The sequence below is a fragment of the Leptinotarsa decemlineata genome, unplaced genomic scaffold (assembly GCF_025532065.1).
Source record: "Leptinotarsa decemlineata unplaced genomic scaffold, Ldec_3_MD MMD2_tig00000882_RagTag_RagTag, whole genome shotgun sequence".
Taxonomy (NCBI): Eukaryota; Metazoa; Arthropoda; class Insecta; order Coleoptera; family Chrysomelidae; genus Leptinotarsa; species Leptinotarsa decemlineata.
This window is the reverse complement of record NW_027412556.1, coordinates 5,021,989-5,038,920: the sequence shown is the minus strand read 5'-3', so window position 1 is coordinate 5,038,920 and position 16,932 is coordinate 5,021,989. Positions and strand designations below refer to the sequence as shown.

At 36.9% G+C, this 16,932-nt stretch overlaps 1 protein-coding gene across 4 annotated transcripts in view; it reads right to left on the bottom strand.

The window, feature by feature from the left end:
• Positions 1 to 1,160: 1,160 nt before the first annotated feature.
• LOC111505339 (sodium-coupled monocarboxylate transporter 1) overlaps positions 1,161 to 16,932 on the bottom strand; it is a 30,972-nt gene continuing 15,200 nt past the window's right edge. For all 4 annotated transcript variants that reach the window (XM_023160130.2, XM_023160131.2, XM_074174870.1 and 1 more), the window contains 8 exons: positions 12,977 to 13,117; positions 11,614 to 11,722; positions 10,308 to 10,417; positions 9,784 to 9,967; positions 7,509 to 7,595; positions 6,993 to 7,168; positions 3,202 to 3,433; positions 1,161 to 1,251 (listed from right to left, as the gene is read on the bottom strand). In XM_023160130.2, coding sequence (XP_023015898.2) covers positions 1,195 to 1,251; positions 3,202 to 3,433; positions 6,993 to 7,168; positions 7,509 to 7,595; positions 9,784 to 9,967; positions 10,308 to 10,417; positions 11,614 to 11,722; positions 12,977 to 13,117 — 1,096 coding nt within the window. In that variant the 3' untranslated portion in view covers positions 1,161 to 1,194. The remainder of the gene's footprint in view (positions 1,252 to 3,201; positions 3,434 to 6,992; positions 7,169 to 7,508; positions 7,596 to 9,783; positions 9,968 to 10,307; positions 10,418 to 11,613; positions 11,723 to 12,976; positions 13,118 to 16,932) is intronic.

The window sequence follows — 16,932 nt, the reverse complement described above, 5'->3', positions numbered from 1 at the left end:
GAGTGTAGGCTCATAGCACTTAGGCCACATGTGACCCATAGTACATTCTCCCGAGGAGTTGTCCTTCTAGGTCATCGTCCATCCTGTCCTTTCCAGGAAAGTGGACAGGTCACTAGGAGACATCTCCTTTATATTGGCAGGTGTAGGCCAAGACTCGCCGAACACACACTATCTTTGGCAACCTTGAGGTGTCTCACGGTGGCCTCCGCGAAGGTTTTGAAAGGTGCAGCGATATTACTGTCATTACGCGGCTTCTTCAACCTTCTCGGGGTTCCCTACATGAAGGTGCATAAGTGAGGGAGCTTTCCTGCAGGGGCAGCCGGTTCCTTGCCTTTATTCAAGGCGGAGCTCTTGGCGCCCGCCGCAGGAAGCGCCCTTGCTGTTGGAGGTGATCTGTTATGTCAGCCTCATTCCAAGCGGTAGATTGGGGTGGACATTTCTGTTCCCCTATCCACCCCCTGGGGACGCGCCCGATAGGTAGCCCAACTCACGGGACGACAGCATCGTCGACACATCGGCTGCGGATGCACATCTTCACCGGCAACAGGAGGTTGCATATTTCAATGAGGATCTAGAGGTAACTTCCAATTGGGGTAAAAGTAACCAGGTTCGATTCAATGCCACGAAAACCCAGGCATCGGTTTTCACCTAAAAGATAAATGTTTCGGAACCGGATATAATAATGTTAGATCAGACAATTCCGCTTTCTGCTTCGATAAGTTTGTTGGGGGTTTAAATAGACATCATTATGTTTTGGCACAATCATGTCGCTGGAATTGCAAATGCTGCTTCTCAAAAGTTTGGAACACTGTTCCGAACCAGAAAACTGTATAAATCCCAGCAACTTTCGATGCTATAAAACTCAGACCTTCTTTGAAGTATTGTTCCCATTTATGGAGCTCCGCCCCCGAGATACGTATTTATTTGATGAGAATTAAGTCTCCGTCTGAATAACTTTTCAATTACCACAATATAAAGCATGTTTAATCGAGAGCATTTTCTTCAATTTGTTTTTCTGATTGGATCACCCTATATAAACTCATACTTTATTGAAATATTGTATTTGAAAACGGACAATAGAGGATCGGTTAAATTTTTTTAATTCTGAGGTTCGAAAATAGGACTCATTTATTCAGGTAATAGACATAAAAAACATATAGTGACACTTCAATACTTTATTTTGTATTTCGTACATCAAGTCGGCCCATTGAAGGTTTTCAGTTGAACACTTTCTTTTTTATCCACCGTATCCTAAAAAAGAAAATACTCGATAAATAACAGTACACAAGGTGTTCGAATAACGAAGGGGGACATTTGAAATGGTTATATTTTCTGAATATGTTCAAAAATGTTTTGTCTTTAATGATTCTTAAAAAGCCGCTTTCTTTCAAAAATATAGAGCGAATAATGACTACGCAATGCTTTTATGCAAGATTCCATAACATTTTCAAAAATATAAGGGTCGTTTCGTATTGATTTTTATCCACTGATTATTCAATTTCTCAAGTCTTCCACATTTTCCAATAATCCATTTACAAAATGATATGCAGTAATAAGTCACTCATAACAAATGATTTCGATGCCGTGACAACTTTTTGGACAACAATAAATAAACAAAAAATGTTGTCTTATTTTCAAGATTTTTCCAAATATAACCAATTTTCCGGTAACTTGTTTTATATTTTTCAAGCCCTAATCATTGAGAAATGAATCAGCTATGCGGAATTTTTTCTTATTCTTATTGTTATTTCTTCAGTTCATTTGGAATTGTTTCCAAATCAGTAATGAAGATAAAATATGTTGGGGATCATCGCCTAATACCTATTGATTATTCCTCTGACAATCCTATATATGGTTGTAAATCATGCCCGAAAGAAAATAACGCCTGCCGTCACTGGTAGCCATAAACCAATGGTGACGTAGTGAAGAGAGCGCGAATGTACGATGATTCCCCGCCACTCTAGAAGCAGCGAGACCATCTTGTTGAAGCTACATCTGTCAAATCAGTTGTCATTTATTCAGTCTGCTTTGCCAAATCCCCATGCGTGAATATATCATTCAACAACACTTGCAAAAAATGAAATTGTTTTATCAAAACAGGTGTTCTGTTCGGGCAACAAACCGGGCGCTTCGCCCATTTAACCGTCGCCAAAATCGTCCTGCCAAGAGGCTTATTTGCAATATGGTGGATAAATTTGAGTCTACTGGCTCAAAAAACGATCGACTAACATCCGTACGTCGACGAAACGCCGAAAACATCGCCACTGTCTATGAGAGTGTGCATAAGAATCCGAGGCAGTCGCTCACAGGAACTTGGTCTTTCGCAGACCAGAACTTGGCGAATTTTGCGTCGTTACTTAGGCTTGTACCCATACAAGATTCAACTGACCCAGGAACTGAAGGTTCCTGGGTCGCTTCGCTGAATGGGCCGTGGAGCAGTTAGCGACTGATCCTAATTTTCATCGATTGGGTCCATTTTTGAAAAAATAGGTACGTGAACAAAAAAAATTGTCAAATTTGGGACGATACCAATTCACACGAGATCCAAAAGCGTCCAATGCATTCTAGAAAAGTCACTGTTAGGTGTGGATTTTGGACTGGCGCCTCCATTAGTCCATATTTCTTTGAGAGCGACGTTGGCCAGGCAATCACTGTCAACGGCGGACACTATAGGTTGATTATTATCAACTTCTTTTGGTCTAAATTGGATGATCTGAACACCAACGACATGTGGTTTCAATTGTACGGTGGTACGTGCCACACAGCTCATGCTACATTGGATATTCTGCACAACCGATTTGGGGGCTTGGTCATCTCACGTGGAGGTGATGTGAACTGGCCACTGATATCGTACGATTTGATCACGTTAGATTTTTTCTTGTGGTCACAGACGTATTCAAATAAGCCACTAACCACAGCGGTCCCTATAGGTGAAATAACCCATACCATTGGTCAAATTCAGCCTCATCCATGCGCCAGACGTTTCGAATGTGCTCCACCCACAGAAGCCATAGCGGAAGAACGAAGTTATATTCAACACAAAATAGCATCAATAAGTCTTCCAAACGAATTAAAAAATTTGATGATATCTCAGACGCACTTTGTTTTATTCAAAATTGAAGACAGAGAGCGATATATGAGAAGTCCTAATATATTTCCTTCATAAATTTAGTCTAACTGATTAAAATGAATAAGAATTACTTTATCTTTCAATGTGGGTCCATAAGCGTAAATGATACCGTCATCTGGTTGATTGGGATATTTTCGAGGCTTGATCCATCTCCTTATGAACGGTGCCAATAGTTTTGGATCAACGTCTCTGGGATCCAAAGGTTTAGTGAGAAAACTAACAACTAATCCAATAATCATCGCAATCAACATTCCCAGTAAGCAATACCACATGTAAGACAGTCTGTATATCATGAATTGTTCACTGTAACAAAAGTAACATTGAGTTAGTTATTTCTCAAATATATTGAAACATGAATCATGCTCAAAACTCGGAAACCTCAATTGATGAATGAATTGTCTTGACTTGTAAGATTTTAACAAAAAATATTGACTCAAAAATTTTTTAAGACCATTTGCAAGCATTGCATAATAATTTTCAAAGCAAGCTGTATGACGTGCCTGATGGAAAGTGATGCTTAACATGGATTTTGAACCGCTGTAGATTATACTTTTTCAAAAAACCTGTTTTGGGAAGTTTATTTCATGAATGTATAAAATTTTTCAATGAGTCAACATTGAAACTATGAGCTGGTGCAGTTTTTAGCATACTTCTGGAGTATTTGAACTCCAGAAATCAGGAACAAATCACTTAAATACTTCCAGACACACCGGAATAAAAAGCCTCTCGAAACAACTACCTCAATATAAACATTGAATTCTACGGAAAAAAAGACCTTCGAAACAACTATTTCCATAGGAACATTGAATTATACAAAAACACATGTTTCTATTCGGTTTTCACTCCAAACTTTCGTTATGGAATTGAATCTGATATCATTCGGAATGAAATACTTGCCTTCATCACAAACCTGGATGACATTACAAAATAAAACACTTTTTGGTGTTTGGTGCTTTTCAGTATTTTATTCAAAAATAATGACGGAAAATTATGGAAAATAAATCGAAATGACTGATCCTGAGAGAAACATGTATAACTTGAAGCAACCGAAGTCGAACATGAAAAACCCTCAACTCCATGTCAACACAATCTTGGAAATAGAAAGAAAAGACACAACTGAAGTAATATTTCCATATATTCAGGTTATTCAAAGATTCAAAATGAATTTCTAAGATTCCACGTATTCCACTAGACAACACGTATTTCACTGAAAAATAGTTTCTTCAGCATTTTCTATACAAACTAAATATACTTTTACGCTGAGATAAAACTGTGTCAAAACTATTCTCCGGATTTTTTGGCGTACTTTAATAGATTTCATGCCTGACGTTTCGTCCACAAGTGCACTAGAAATTATCGAAGTCCTCATAGTAGATTCTACAGTACTGGTTGATACTACAGTCAGGTACAGTCAGTATTCGGTTCCATTTCATAGTTGGTGAGCGTGGCTTCGTTCCCATTGTTCCCAAATGTTGTGGAACGTTTGCAATCAAGTGCAGGTAGCCAGACATTATCAATGTTAACTTCCTTTTCCATCCATTCAAAATTATTCTGATTCTGAATTTGATCACATATAGTCTTGGATAATAACTCTTGGGTTTTATCGAGAGTCAGGTGCTTGCAATTCTCTTCGTAGTTCGGTGAACCTACATTATTGTTAGAGGCCCTCTGGATACCTCAACTGACCTTAGACTCGATTATTCTATATTATTGAAACGCTATGACAAAAATGTATTCTTTCATATTTTTCATCCGCAGGACACTTCAGATCATCTCACAGAAAATAGTATTCCCAGCGTTTTGGGCTTAACTAGCCAAAAAAGCATAGTAGATCTACGAGATATTGAGAACAGTGCCTTTTCAACTCAGGAAGATCATTTCGAGTTCCTCAGACTGCCCTTCGTCCTACGGAATGTTCCAGCCAGCTGGATGCGCTTCGTTCATGGGTGTTATCCAAATTGACAGGCACTAAACATCTAGTACACCTAAACAAACACCTTACTCGATTAGAACACGTGAGGGCTGCTAATCTAAAATAAAACCGACTGAATGTCACTTCATGCAACAAGAAATATGATAAGACACGAAATACTTAGGACATCAGATCTCTGCAGATGGCTGTCAAACATATCCTGTGAAAACAGAAGCAGTTACCGTTTGCGACTGAGTCTGTGTAATGATTGATTAACAGCTCAACTCAACATCTTCAATCTGACCCAACCCAACGATTCGTTATTTATACAGCTTTTATATATTGGTGAATCTATTTAGGTACTTCATATTTTCCATTGATTTGAATATAAGAGTTATCAATTTCCAAATTCGTGTATGACAAATTTGGTGATTTGAGGACAGGCATGGCTTTGAGTGTTCGTAAGAGTGAAGTCGCAAGACGCTACAACTCAAGCTTCCTATAACCGATTGGCTCCCAAATCCATTCCATTTGAAAGCATTTTTAAAATGATTCAACTTCTTGGGGAGACTCTACCAACTGAATTTTTGGTTAGCCTCCTTTTTTTTCGTAAATGGTGTGCTGGTGGTTGGGGCCTTTATTCAGATACATGTTTGGCTACGTTGATTTCCTTTACTCTTGATAACTCAATGTCCCATTCTCATGTCTTTTCACTAGTCAATTCAAGATTGTTTCTTGGGTTTCTCGTCCCATTGTGAATTGAAATTCTGGCTTTATTAAATTTCGGTATAGAAGAAATCCATTTAATTTTCCTTCAACGTACCACAGGTAACAATTTGGCTTCACAACAGCTCGTTCTGAGGCACATTGAATGAATTTTCCCATGGAAAACAACTTGTTGCACTCAGAAAAGGTACCCACGTTATCAATTCTGAATAGTCCTGGGTAGAACTCATATCTCAAGTATAGACACTCAGGAACCAAGCAGCAATTCCAAACGAATGGAAAAACAGGGAATTAACAATCATAAAGGCTAGCTTTCTACATCCAACACTGTAGAAACTGCTATGGGGACAGTTAGAGTACTTCGTCGGTTGTCAAATCACTTCTGATGCTGTCTAGCGCAGACGTAGATGAAACGTAAGATATGAAAACCTACATACTACGGTCAAGAAACCTAGAGAATAGCTTGGATATACTCTTAGTGTTGCGCTTTGGTTAACTCAAAAGAAAATCTTTTAATGAAGTTACTCAAATACGTTATCACAGACATTCATCAAATTTCGTCTAACACCATCAGCAATTACAAAAATGACAATCTGAACATACTTTTTTTTTATTGATTTGGCCGTTATTTGATGAAGATCCCTAGTGATTCCATGTATTAGACCTTACGATTGGGTCTCCACAAACTTTGATCTTTGGTCCCCACAAAGTTTGTGGAGATTAAATCATGACGTATAGATTATGAAAGTAAACATTCTTGACAAAATGATTTAGACTTTCACGGCTAAGGTTTTCAGTGTCGTTGCTTTTCGAGTTTGAAAGCCGTGGGTTTTTGGAATTTCTTCCTGACGTTTCGCTGGCGCGAGTGGCTAGCTTTTTCAGAGGTTTAACCATCATGGCTTGCTGTCCGATGACTACCCTTTTAGGCTTCGTAAAGCGTATTTATGCCTTGTCAGGTAATCAGTTGTATTTGTAGCTGAATTTGTACCTGTATTCGTACCTGCACTTGAACCTGGAACCTGGCATAAATACGCTTTACGAAGCCTAAAATGGTAGTCATCGGACAGCAAGCTATGATGATTAACCTCTGAAGAAGCTAGCTACTCACGCCACCGAAACGTTAGGAAGAAATTCCAAAAACCCATGGCTTTCAAACCCGAAAAGCAACGACAATGTAAACATTCTTGATTTGAAACAGTTCACTATCTAACCTGGTGTACTTACTCAGTGTGCGTCAAGTCATTCAAAATGAAAGGTTTTGGTGTAAAATGGTAGTGACAATCTTCTGTAGATACCGGCTTTTCTGGGAAAGTTACATCTCCGGATGCAACCAAAGATTGAGCTCTAAGGCAGACCCAGCACATGACAATTAACGATGTTGCACTTCCGATCAAAGCACCCTGAAAAATGCAGTAATTAACATACAACAATGGGAAGCGTACTTGTGACAGCTGAACTGAGACTGAAGTAGTTTAGACTGAACTGATATCCACAATCATCAACCGTCCAATTCCATATAGCAATAGCCTCATGTGGAGAAACGTGTGACACCACTAGCATTGTCATGGAACCAACATCCAGATTGTAACTTCTCTGGAAATCTGATGGCATCAAGAAGAACTGATGTGAAAATTTCAAGACTCCTTAGTCCCGGAGATCCCAAACTCTCAGTATTTCATTTTACAGTATTGTTACTGAAGATGTCACAAGTTGGATAAAGAATTAAGTTGAAACACTCACCTTAGCATTCACCCATGGAAGTAGAATACCCATTGTAGAAAGACCAAGTGCCGGACCATTTGCAATTGAACCAATATTTATCGTGAGCTATAAGATAAAACACTATATGTAGTAACTTTTGAACAAGAATTAAAGTGAATGGCTCAAACAAATTTTCAAAAAAATTCAATTAACAAAAAAATCCGGATGAATTCGAAAAAATATTTATTGTTTGTATAGATATATTACCTAATGTGTACATTTATATCCATGTTGATAATCATATTCGAGCATACAGCATATAGTAAGATAGTTATAGTAAGATTATAGTAAGGTTTTCATAGATGGCAACTCTAATTTAGCACATGATATCCTTGACTCCTTAAATAACTTACCAAAAATCAAATTCACACTTGAAACAGAAAAAACAATAAATTAAACTTTTTAGATCTTACTATAACAAAAACTAACAACAAACTAAATCTTTCCATTTACAGAAAGCCAACCCAGACTGATCATGTCATTCCTTTCAATTCATTTCATCCTATGCAACATAAAATGTCTTCCTTCAATTGTTATGTTAACAGATTGTTGAACATTCCCTTATCTCCCTTCAATTTCAATTTCGAATTAAATACATTAAAACAGATTGCTGTCAACAATGGTAATCAACCATCCATTATTCACAAATTAATCAGTAAATTTTAACTCAGATCAGATAGAAGATTGGCCATCAACTCTACCACCTTGGTTAATTCACCTTCTGTGAAATATTTTTCCTTACCTTATCATGATCAAAATATGTGTACTGTTATTTCCGAATTTATAGAAAATACCATACCTGGCACAACATTTTTTTTAATCTCAAAACAACTTAAGTAACTTTTCAGTAAAATCCAGAGACAAAATTTACAAATTACACAGAAGTGGAGTCTACAAGCTTGACTGCTCTGATTGTTCGGCATCTTACATTGGTAGAACCTGTAGACCTCGTTTTACTGGTATTAATGAACATTTAAAAAACCCGACAAATCTGGTTTTGGCCATCACATAAAATTTCACAATCACAACTTTAGTCCCACTAGAAATTCCAAAATATTACATAAAATAGATAATAAAAATTTCCTTAGACTTGACTTGTTTGAAGAGTTGGAGATTTCTAAAGAACTTTCCAATCATGATCGTTGTTTGAATACTCAAGTAAAATAAAACAGAGATTTCCTTCCCCGTCATAAAAGGATTATGAATTATTAATTAAGCACATTTTACTAATACAATTTATTCAATATTTTTCCTCTACATAATTAATCAACTCCATAATGGATCACTCTTCAAGTTGGTACCATTATTTTAACATGACACTTGACACATTCTGTTTCAAGTTGTCCTTCTTCATAAGATACTTTGACTGAACCACATGGCCTCAATCCAAAGATGTATTTTCTTGGCTATAAGCCAATTTTGTTTTATATAAGTCAAATATTACAAATGTGCAATGTACTTAATTTGATACTTCCTGTTGCCTGACAAGTAAGTAATCTTAAACAATTTTTCCAAATTTCTTAACCTTAAAGATCAATAAAAAAATTGTACAACTTTGAATTTCACTAAACTTCCTTTTCGATTAGATCACTTACTTTCAGGTGATCACTGATGATGACGAAAGTCGAAAGCGCTTTGCTAGAATTTTAAAAATTATACACGTCAATACAAAAAAACCTCTTCGATTCATTAATGTTTTTTTCAAATAATTCATTTCAAAATGAATATTTCTCCTCATAACATTTTTTCTTGATTCTGTGTTCATATTGTCTTATATTTTCCTTAATTGTACCCCTAATTTGTTATTATTTTACTGACTAGTTTATTGGCTAATTAGCTATCATAAGTTTTAAGAGAAAATAAATAATTCTAAATGAAATCACGTCAATTCTATGATAGAAATCAAAATGATTTTGAAGATTGTATCGAGGAGAGATACATACACATAGGAAAAATAAACATTCCGAAAAGTTCATGTTTCAAAGTACCCAAACTTCAGGTTCCAGTAAATGCCTGCCGAAAAACAACTACATACCCCGCTGATATCACTGTGGACATTGAATTATATTTGACAGACATGTATGCATTAATTATAAGACATGTGTGATTACTGTTTATCAAATACAGAGGTTGATATTTTATTCAAAGATGCTTCAAAGATAATTATTTTGCAAATTCAGTATCAAACCACGTTGTTTCAATAATTTGTGAAGTACAACGTAAAGAATATTTGTAGGAAAATCTTGTCAATTACCTGTAAGACCGCGCCTAACTTCTCCACTATGAAGACAAGTCCAATACATATTGCACCAGTTATAATAACTGTGGATTTCATCAAAAAGAATGCTTGCTTCTCCGTTATTTGTTTATTGATGAAAGGTTTGTAGAAATCTTCCAATACGATCGCTGCCATTGCGTTCAGGCCAGTAGAGAGGGAACTGTAATTTAAACATTACTATTTACTAAACTTCACTATAATAGGTATCATAACTTTTAGACTGAAACGTGTGTGACGTAATGGGAATTTTCTTTCAGATTTCATCTGAAATTAGATTCTATGCATGATCCACACATAATATGTGTAAAGAGTTTATTTTGAATCTGAATGTTTTCTGTTAACTTCTGAAGTTCTCCACATTTTTTTTATGGACATGAAGATAAAGACGGCAATGAACGTTTTTCCCAAAGAGTATAGATATTTTCGATAGGTTTTAGTATTGATCCTCTATTCCATGTTGTTCTACAATCATTTTCATTTGTAAAATGAGTCTGACTTACCTCAAAGCTGCACTAAATATTCCTGCTACGAATATCCCGGGCAGTCCAGGTATGTCCCCGAGAATTTCCATTACCAAAAGGGGAAGTAGTTGATCTTTTTCTCTCGCTAACTGAAAAATATTCCTTATTGATTAAAGTTGAACGTATTATCAATTGAATAAACTTATCTGATGTAAGAAGCAAAACTGAAGTGAAGTTTTCAACAGAATATTGTAAACAAATTCTTAATTTGAAAAAAATAAAGGTATTGGATCTCTACTTCTCTAGCTTTTCATAAAAATGTTCAAATCTTCCAATGAAACGGAAAAAACAATTATTTTCAAAATAAAACCTTCACAAAGATGTGTAGATCGTGCAAAGAAGTTCATTCGAGTTGAAGGGATAATATTGATTGTTTCGAAAATTTCATCTGTTTTTATGAATTTACTTCAAACTGTAACAGTGAATACTCATTCAATTGTTATCAACGTAACACGAGTCAATTGATTCCGTCAACATAAAAATTGCATGCTCGGTATCCGATGAAATCGACGAAGGCCGTTTTTACCTCATCCAGATTACCGAAAGTTCTGCCGGTGGTAAAGTTATCGAAGTGCTTGAGAAGATAGTAGTCGGTTGGCGATAGGCCTGGAGAGTATGGTGGAAGAGGTAGAACTTCGACGTTCAATCCGTTTGATTTTCGGAGGGTGTTTTGTGAAACGTGCGGATAGGCATTGTCGTGGAGCAGGATCGAACATCTTCTGTTGACTAGTTCCGACGCAATTATTGGTACATTTCTTCGATTTTCTTACAATAGGACTCTGCTGTGATAATTTTGGTCTGAACGTCTTCGGTCGTCGTAGTGGATCCGCTTTTCATCGAACATCAAAAAAGAACGTTTGAGTTGCGCAAAAGCAAAAAAATAACAGACCCCGAAACGTGATAATTTCTATCGATTGTTCTGATGGTGGGACACCAATTTCTAGAGGTTTTTGACCTTTCCAATTCGTTTAAAATAACCGAAAATGGCATGGAAGCTGACTTCCAGTTCTACCGCCATCCCACGCACCGTTTGTGATGGGTCAGTCTTCAAGTCCTCGAATCCTCATCCTGGATACATAGAATACAAAATTCTCTATGGAGCTACAACAACACATGATATTGGAATGGAAAAAACTTTTGAAACAATCTGAATGAACTGAATACTTTTGTGTAATAATTTTTTGATCGCCTTCTGAAGTTTAGTGAATATTGAATAAACTATATTGTCACTCCAATATGTTATCATAGCCAACTGTATGATAATGGAATGAATTGCTCCACTTACCATGGTTGTGAGAGGATCACATTTATGAAATGTTGCATAAATGAGCATCCCACAATAGCAACAGCATGACATCAAAATCACGATTCCAAAAAAAAACGCCCATAGTGCCCTGAAATGAAAAAGATGGATATTGCAATTCAGGGATCATCACTGGGGATTATTTACAGAAAAAACCATTATACTATTTTCAATTATAGCTGTATTCTTCAAATCATTCAAATGAAATGAATTATCATTGAACTAATATAAAATGATCAAAATCAAATAGTAATTATTGATTTCCAAACAAAATATTATATTTTCCAGGAGAGTTCTACCTATCATTTATTCAATTACAAAGTATTATTGACAGTCATTATATACAATATAATTACTTCACATCTGTAGTTGTTTATTTTGAATTCATTTATTTTTCATTATTTCTCAATAAAGTAATCCATTCACTATATTGTGTAGGAATCCTGTGAATAATATCTGATTCAATTCCATAACGAATGTTTGGAATAAAAACTTAATGAGAAAAATGTTTTTGTATAATTCAGTTCATATGAAAGTAGCTATTTCGAGAGGACTTTTCTAGTGTGTATCTGAAAGTTACTTTTTGAAATGAATTGCTCCATTCCTTTCTTCGGAAGATTTCCACATTTTTTTGTATCATGATGGAGAAGTAAAAATCCAAAACTTTTCTTTCCCAAAAAATTAACCTCTCCTAAAAATATATTCCTTCCAATTCAATTTATTTTAATTTCGAAATATGTAAACACTGAAAAAATAGGTTTATGCTCTCTACTACTCCTACTCTATGGAAATAACTATGCGAATCCATTGAAGAAAGAAAGAAATCCATCAATTTGAGAATAAACTGTTCACAAAGATGTGTAGATCACGCAAAGAAGTAACTTTCAGACACAAACTGGAAGAAATAGCCACTTCGAAACAACTTAATTGATAAAATATAACTCAAATAATTCATTTATTTACTATTTTAAATTCATTTCTTTTTTAAAATTCTTGGTTCTTGGGATTGAGATCATTATTATTAGGCTAAGTGAACAAAAACCGCAACAGGTTATCGGTTTTCTACTCAAAAATGGGTTATACTCGTGAACCAGTTTCACATAAAACTGATAATACAAGTTTCAATTTTTGTCAAAAAAGTTCATTGGATTTTTCACACCTACTTCAAAAACTTATAGAAATAAACATACTCAATAATTGAAAGTATAATGTATCTCTGACGAAGATTAAAATGTATTTGGTGTCTTTACCTACTTAGCATCAACTCAAGAGAGTTTTCAACAATATTAAGCAGGCCCCAGCCATGCATATATAAAAATAACGAATTTATACTGTTTTCACTCACCTCCTACCTTCTTTCATCGATGGGAGTGACAAGTATCTTTGTATCATGTTTTGGTTAACTCCAGTAGTTTGTACTGTGTATGCTGTTCCTCCAATAATCAAGGCCCATATGGTGTGTCTTGACAACGGATCTAAATCGAAACTTAAAATATTTTATTCCAGGCAGAACTTCATATTTTTCAGAATTACAATGTCACTCAATCATGTATCACAGACAGTATTTGTTCAGGTTAACAGAGACAACTGTTATCTAAATTCATTATTCGAAACCAAAGAAAAAAGGAGAATGCGACGGTGCTTCTATCCTTCACATATTTGGTTTATTTCTTGCCTCCTAGAAAACACCCAGGATACAGTTACTTTTCATCACCTCCAAAGTGATGGAGATGGCTATCTATCGAAGTAATCAACCGTTGGGAATACCTGGTTGTTTTTATCTTACAGTCTGTGTACGGATTTAATTTTGATGGTGTTACCAAGAAATAAGGGGTATCACTACGTCGAATTCTCACTACTTCGAAATCTCACTACGTCGAATTCTCATATACGTCGAAAGCAATCGTTTCGCCTGACGTCATCAAAATACGAAAGTTGTCTAAATACGAATCAATGTCATATGGCCTATGAATTGATACCGACCTTGTGACTACGTTACGTGGATGACACCTTTGTCATCTGGAAACATGTAAGGGACGCTCTGAACCTCTCACTAAACCACTTGAACACTTCAACACAACAGCATTAAGTTCACCATGGAGACTGAACAGGACCAACGGGTAGCATTTCTAGGTGTACTCATCGAACGATGTGCTAGACTAACCCACAAAGTTTACTGAAGACCTACGCATACGAATAGGTACCTGCACACATTATCAAACCACCGTAATAGTCAAAAGACAGAAGTCATTTCTACTCTAACTGAACGAACTCGAAAAATGGGTGAACCAGAGCATCTGTAGAAAAATCTGGAACGTCTTCAAGTGACCTTGATATCAAATGGATACAGTGTACCCGAGATTAACAAGGACATGAAACTAAAAAGTTCCACGGTTCAATATTGGGAAAAGGCTCAGATGGTTGCACGTGCGTGTCAACCTCATAACCTTTCATAACATTAGGGTCTAGACTGAACTAGAAAACTTGGGAGAACATAACATTAAAACGATTTTCAAACCTACCAAAAAGATGCAACAAAGTCTCAGGTCAGCTAAAGACAAGAATGACCCACTTTCAGCAGCAGGGCTATATCGCATACCGTACACTTGTTGCAAGGTACACATTGGAACTACCAAAAGATCTATGGGAACAAGGCAAGGAGCATGAAAGAAACGACAGACTGGGCAAAACGACAAGTCGGCTGTGGCGAAGCACGCACCCGGTGATGGAAATTACAGGATTCTATTCGAAAATACGGAACTCATTGTCCTCAACCAGAGATACCATAGCCGCCAGGTTATAGAGATCCACAAACATACGGAAAATCTCAACAGGAAAGGAAAACCTATGAATATCAACCGAATATGAAAGCCATTCTAAATGTCGACGAGTGTTATTGACAATTTACCTAATCCAGGTACAGGTAGTAGCACACCAAACTACCTGAGTCAGTATTCATTCAATTCAATTCAATTCAATTCAAATATACTTTATTGTCTGAAGAATAAATTCTTATTGACAAAGCCTTGTGCGAAATATAAATAACATATAAGTACAGGAAATCACAAAAATATCACAAAAGTAAAATCACTAAAACTAAGTGATAACATGAACTGAAAAGAGACATGTAAATAATAACAAACGTTCAGGATATAAGAACATGGTCAATAAAATTGAATAAATCATTTTGAACTGAATTGAATAAAATCAAATCAATAAAATACCGTAGATATTACAGTTAGTCTTCTCAATTGAAATTATCGTCGTAGAATTCTGCTAAGCTATAATAAAGTCTCACAGAAAGCAAGTCTTTCAACTCTTTCTCAAGAGCTCTAAGGTCATTTATGGTTCTTATAGCTTGAGGAAGGTGATTGAACTTTTTGAGACCGTTGTAAATAATGGAATCTTTAACTAGGGTCGAAAAAGGCAGCGGTAATTTGAAGCTGAATCTTTGCCTGGTTTGATACATTGGCGCGTCCAAGTTGTTGAACAATACCCTATTTTTGAAGATAAGGCAGATTGTCTCATATATAAATAAGGAGACCACAGTTAGGATTCTGTTAGAGGCAAAAAGAAGCCGACAAGAGTCCCTAGGCTTGGGTTTGCATATACATCGTATTGCACGTTTTTGTATTAGTAATACTGATTGAAGGCATGTGGTAGAACACACACCCCAAAAGCAAATACCATAACGAAGATGGGATTCAAAAAGGGAATGATAAACCATTCTAGCTTCTGCAGATCCGAGCTCAAATGCAGTTACTCGTATTGCATAACATCCAGAGGAGAGCTTTGATTTCAAAGTATCTACATGCTTGTTGAATTTTAAATTATTGTCAATGAACAAGCCAAGGAATTTAGAAGTTGGTACGTTATCAATTTGAATATTATTTAGATGAACGGCTGGAATCTGGCAACGATAAGACACTACTTTTGTTTTTTGATAAATTCAAGCTCAAGAGATTTGAGTCAAACCAGTCCTTCACTTTTGTGACACGCTTTACGCAATTTACCTATTCCATGTATAGGTATTGGTAAAGAAGCCCAAGAAGAACCACCTGTTTCCAGCGAACCACCGGCCAATTAGCTTACTGCCATCCATAAGCAAAGTGGCGGAGCGTGTCATCCTGAAGAGACTGGAAGAACAAACTAGAGAGTTAGGGATCCTCCCCGACGAACAATTCGGTTTTAGATCAGAACACTCAACAGAGCTAGAAGTCCTGAGGGTAGTGGACTTTGCGACAGAAGGCTTCAACCTTGGCAAACGATACAATACTGGAGCTATCTTCTTAGACGTCTCCAAGGCGTTCGACAGAGTTTGGCATGATGGGCTACTGGCCAAGATGAGCGATTTGGATACTCAAAACCAATGGTAAGATTAATTCAGTCTTTTCTAGCTGACAGGCGATGTCGCTGCAAAGTAGAAGACGAATTATCAACAGTTCGACTACTGGAGGCAGGAGTCCCGCAAGGTGCAGTCCTTTCGCCACACCTCTACTCCGTATACACGGCAGACGTATCCAAGCCAGAGAACAACTTTAACAAGTTGGTGCTCTACGCGGACGACACGGCCCTGCTGGTGAGATCTACGAGTCAAGCACACGTTACGAGATACCTTCAACAACAGGTAGACAGATTGGAGGAGTGGGATAACCTGTGGAAGATCAGTATCAACCCTGACAAGAGTCAGGCGCTACTGTTCACTCGCAGGTTCCTACAACCGGAAGGCAACGTCACCTTCAACGGACAAGAGATTCCGTGGACAAACAAAGCGACATACCTGGGGGTCATCCTAGACAAGAAACTAACATTCCAGGCCCACGTACAGCAGATAATAGGAATGGCCAAACAGGCCAGACGACGCCTGGCCCCGATCATAGGAAGAAGCAGTAACATGGCATTGAAAGTCAAGTTACTAATGATCAGAACGATTCTAATGCCGATAATACTGTATGCATACACTGCCTGGGGCCAGTGCGCGCAGACATACAGAAAGAAGATCCAATCGTTGATGAATGCGAGCGTAAGGGCCGCTGTAAACGCACCTTATTATATACCCAACAGATTCATTTACAGAGACTCAGACCTGGACAGGCAATATGTGGACTTGTATATGAGAGAACAGAAAGCAGAAAGTACGTACTTTCGGGGCCGTACGGTAGTTTTTGGGGGCCCCCATGCTTAAATTCAGTTAGGAATAGTCAGATAAAACAACGATTAGATAAGAAAGTAAAAGCACCTAAAGGCTGACTTTCGACCAAAAGAGGTCAGATGTCAATCTTGCTGAAGAGCTCATCAGCA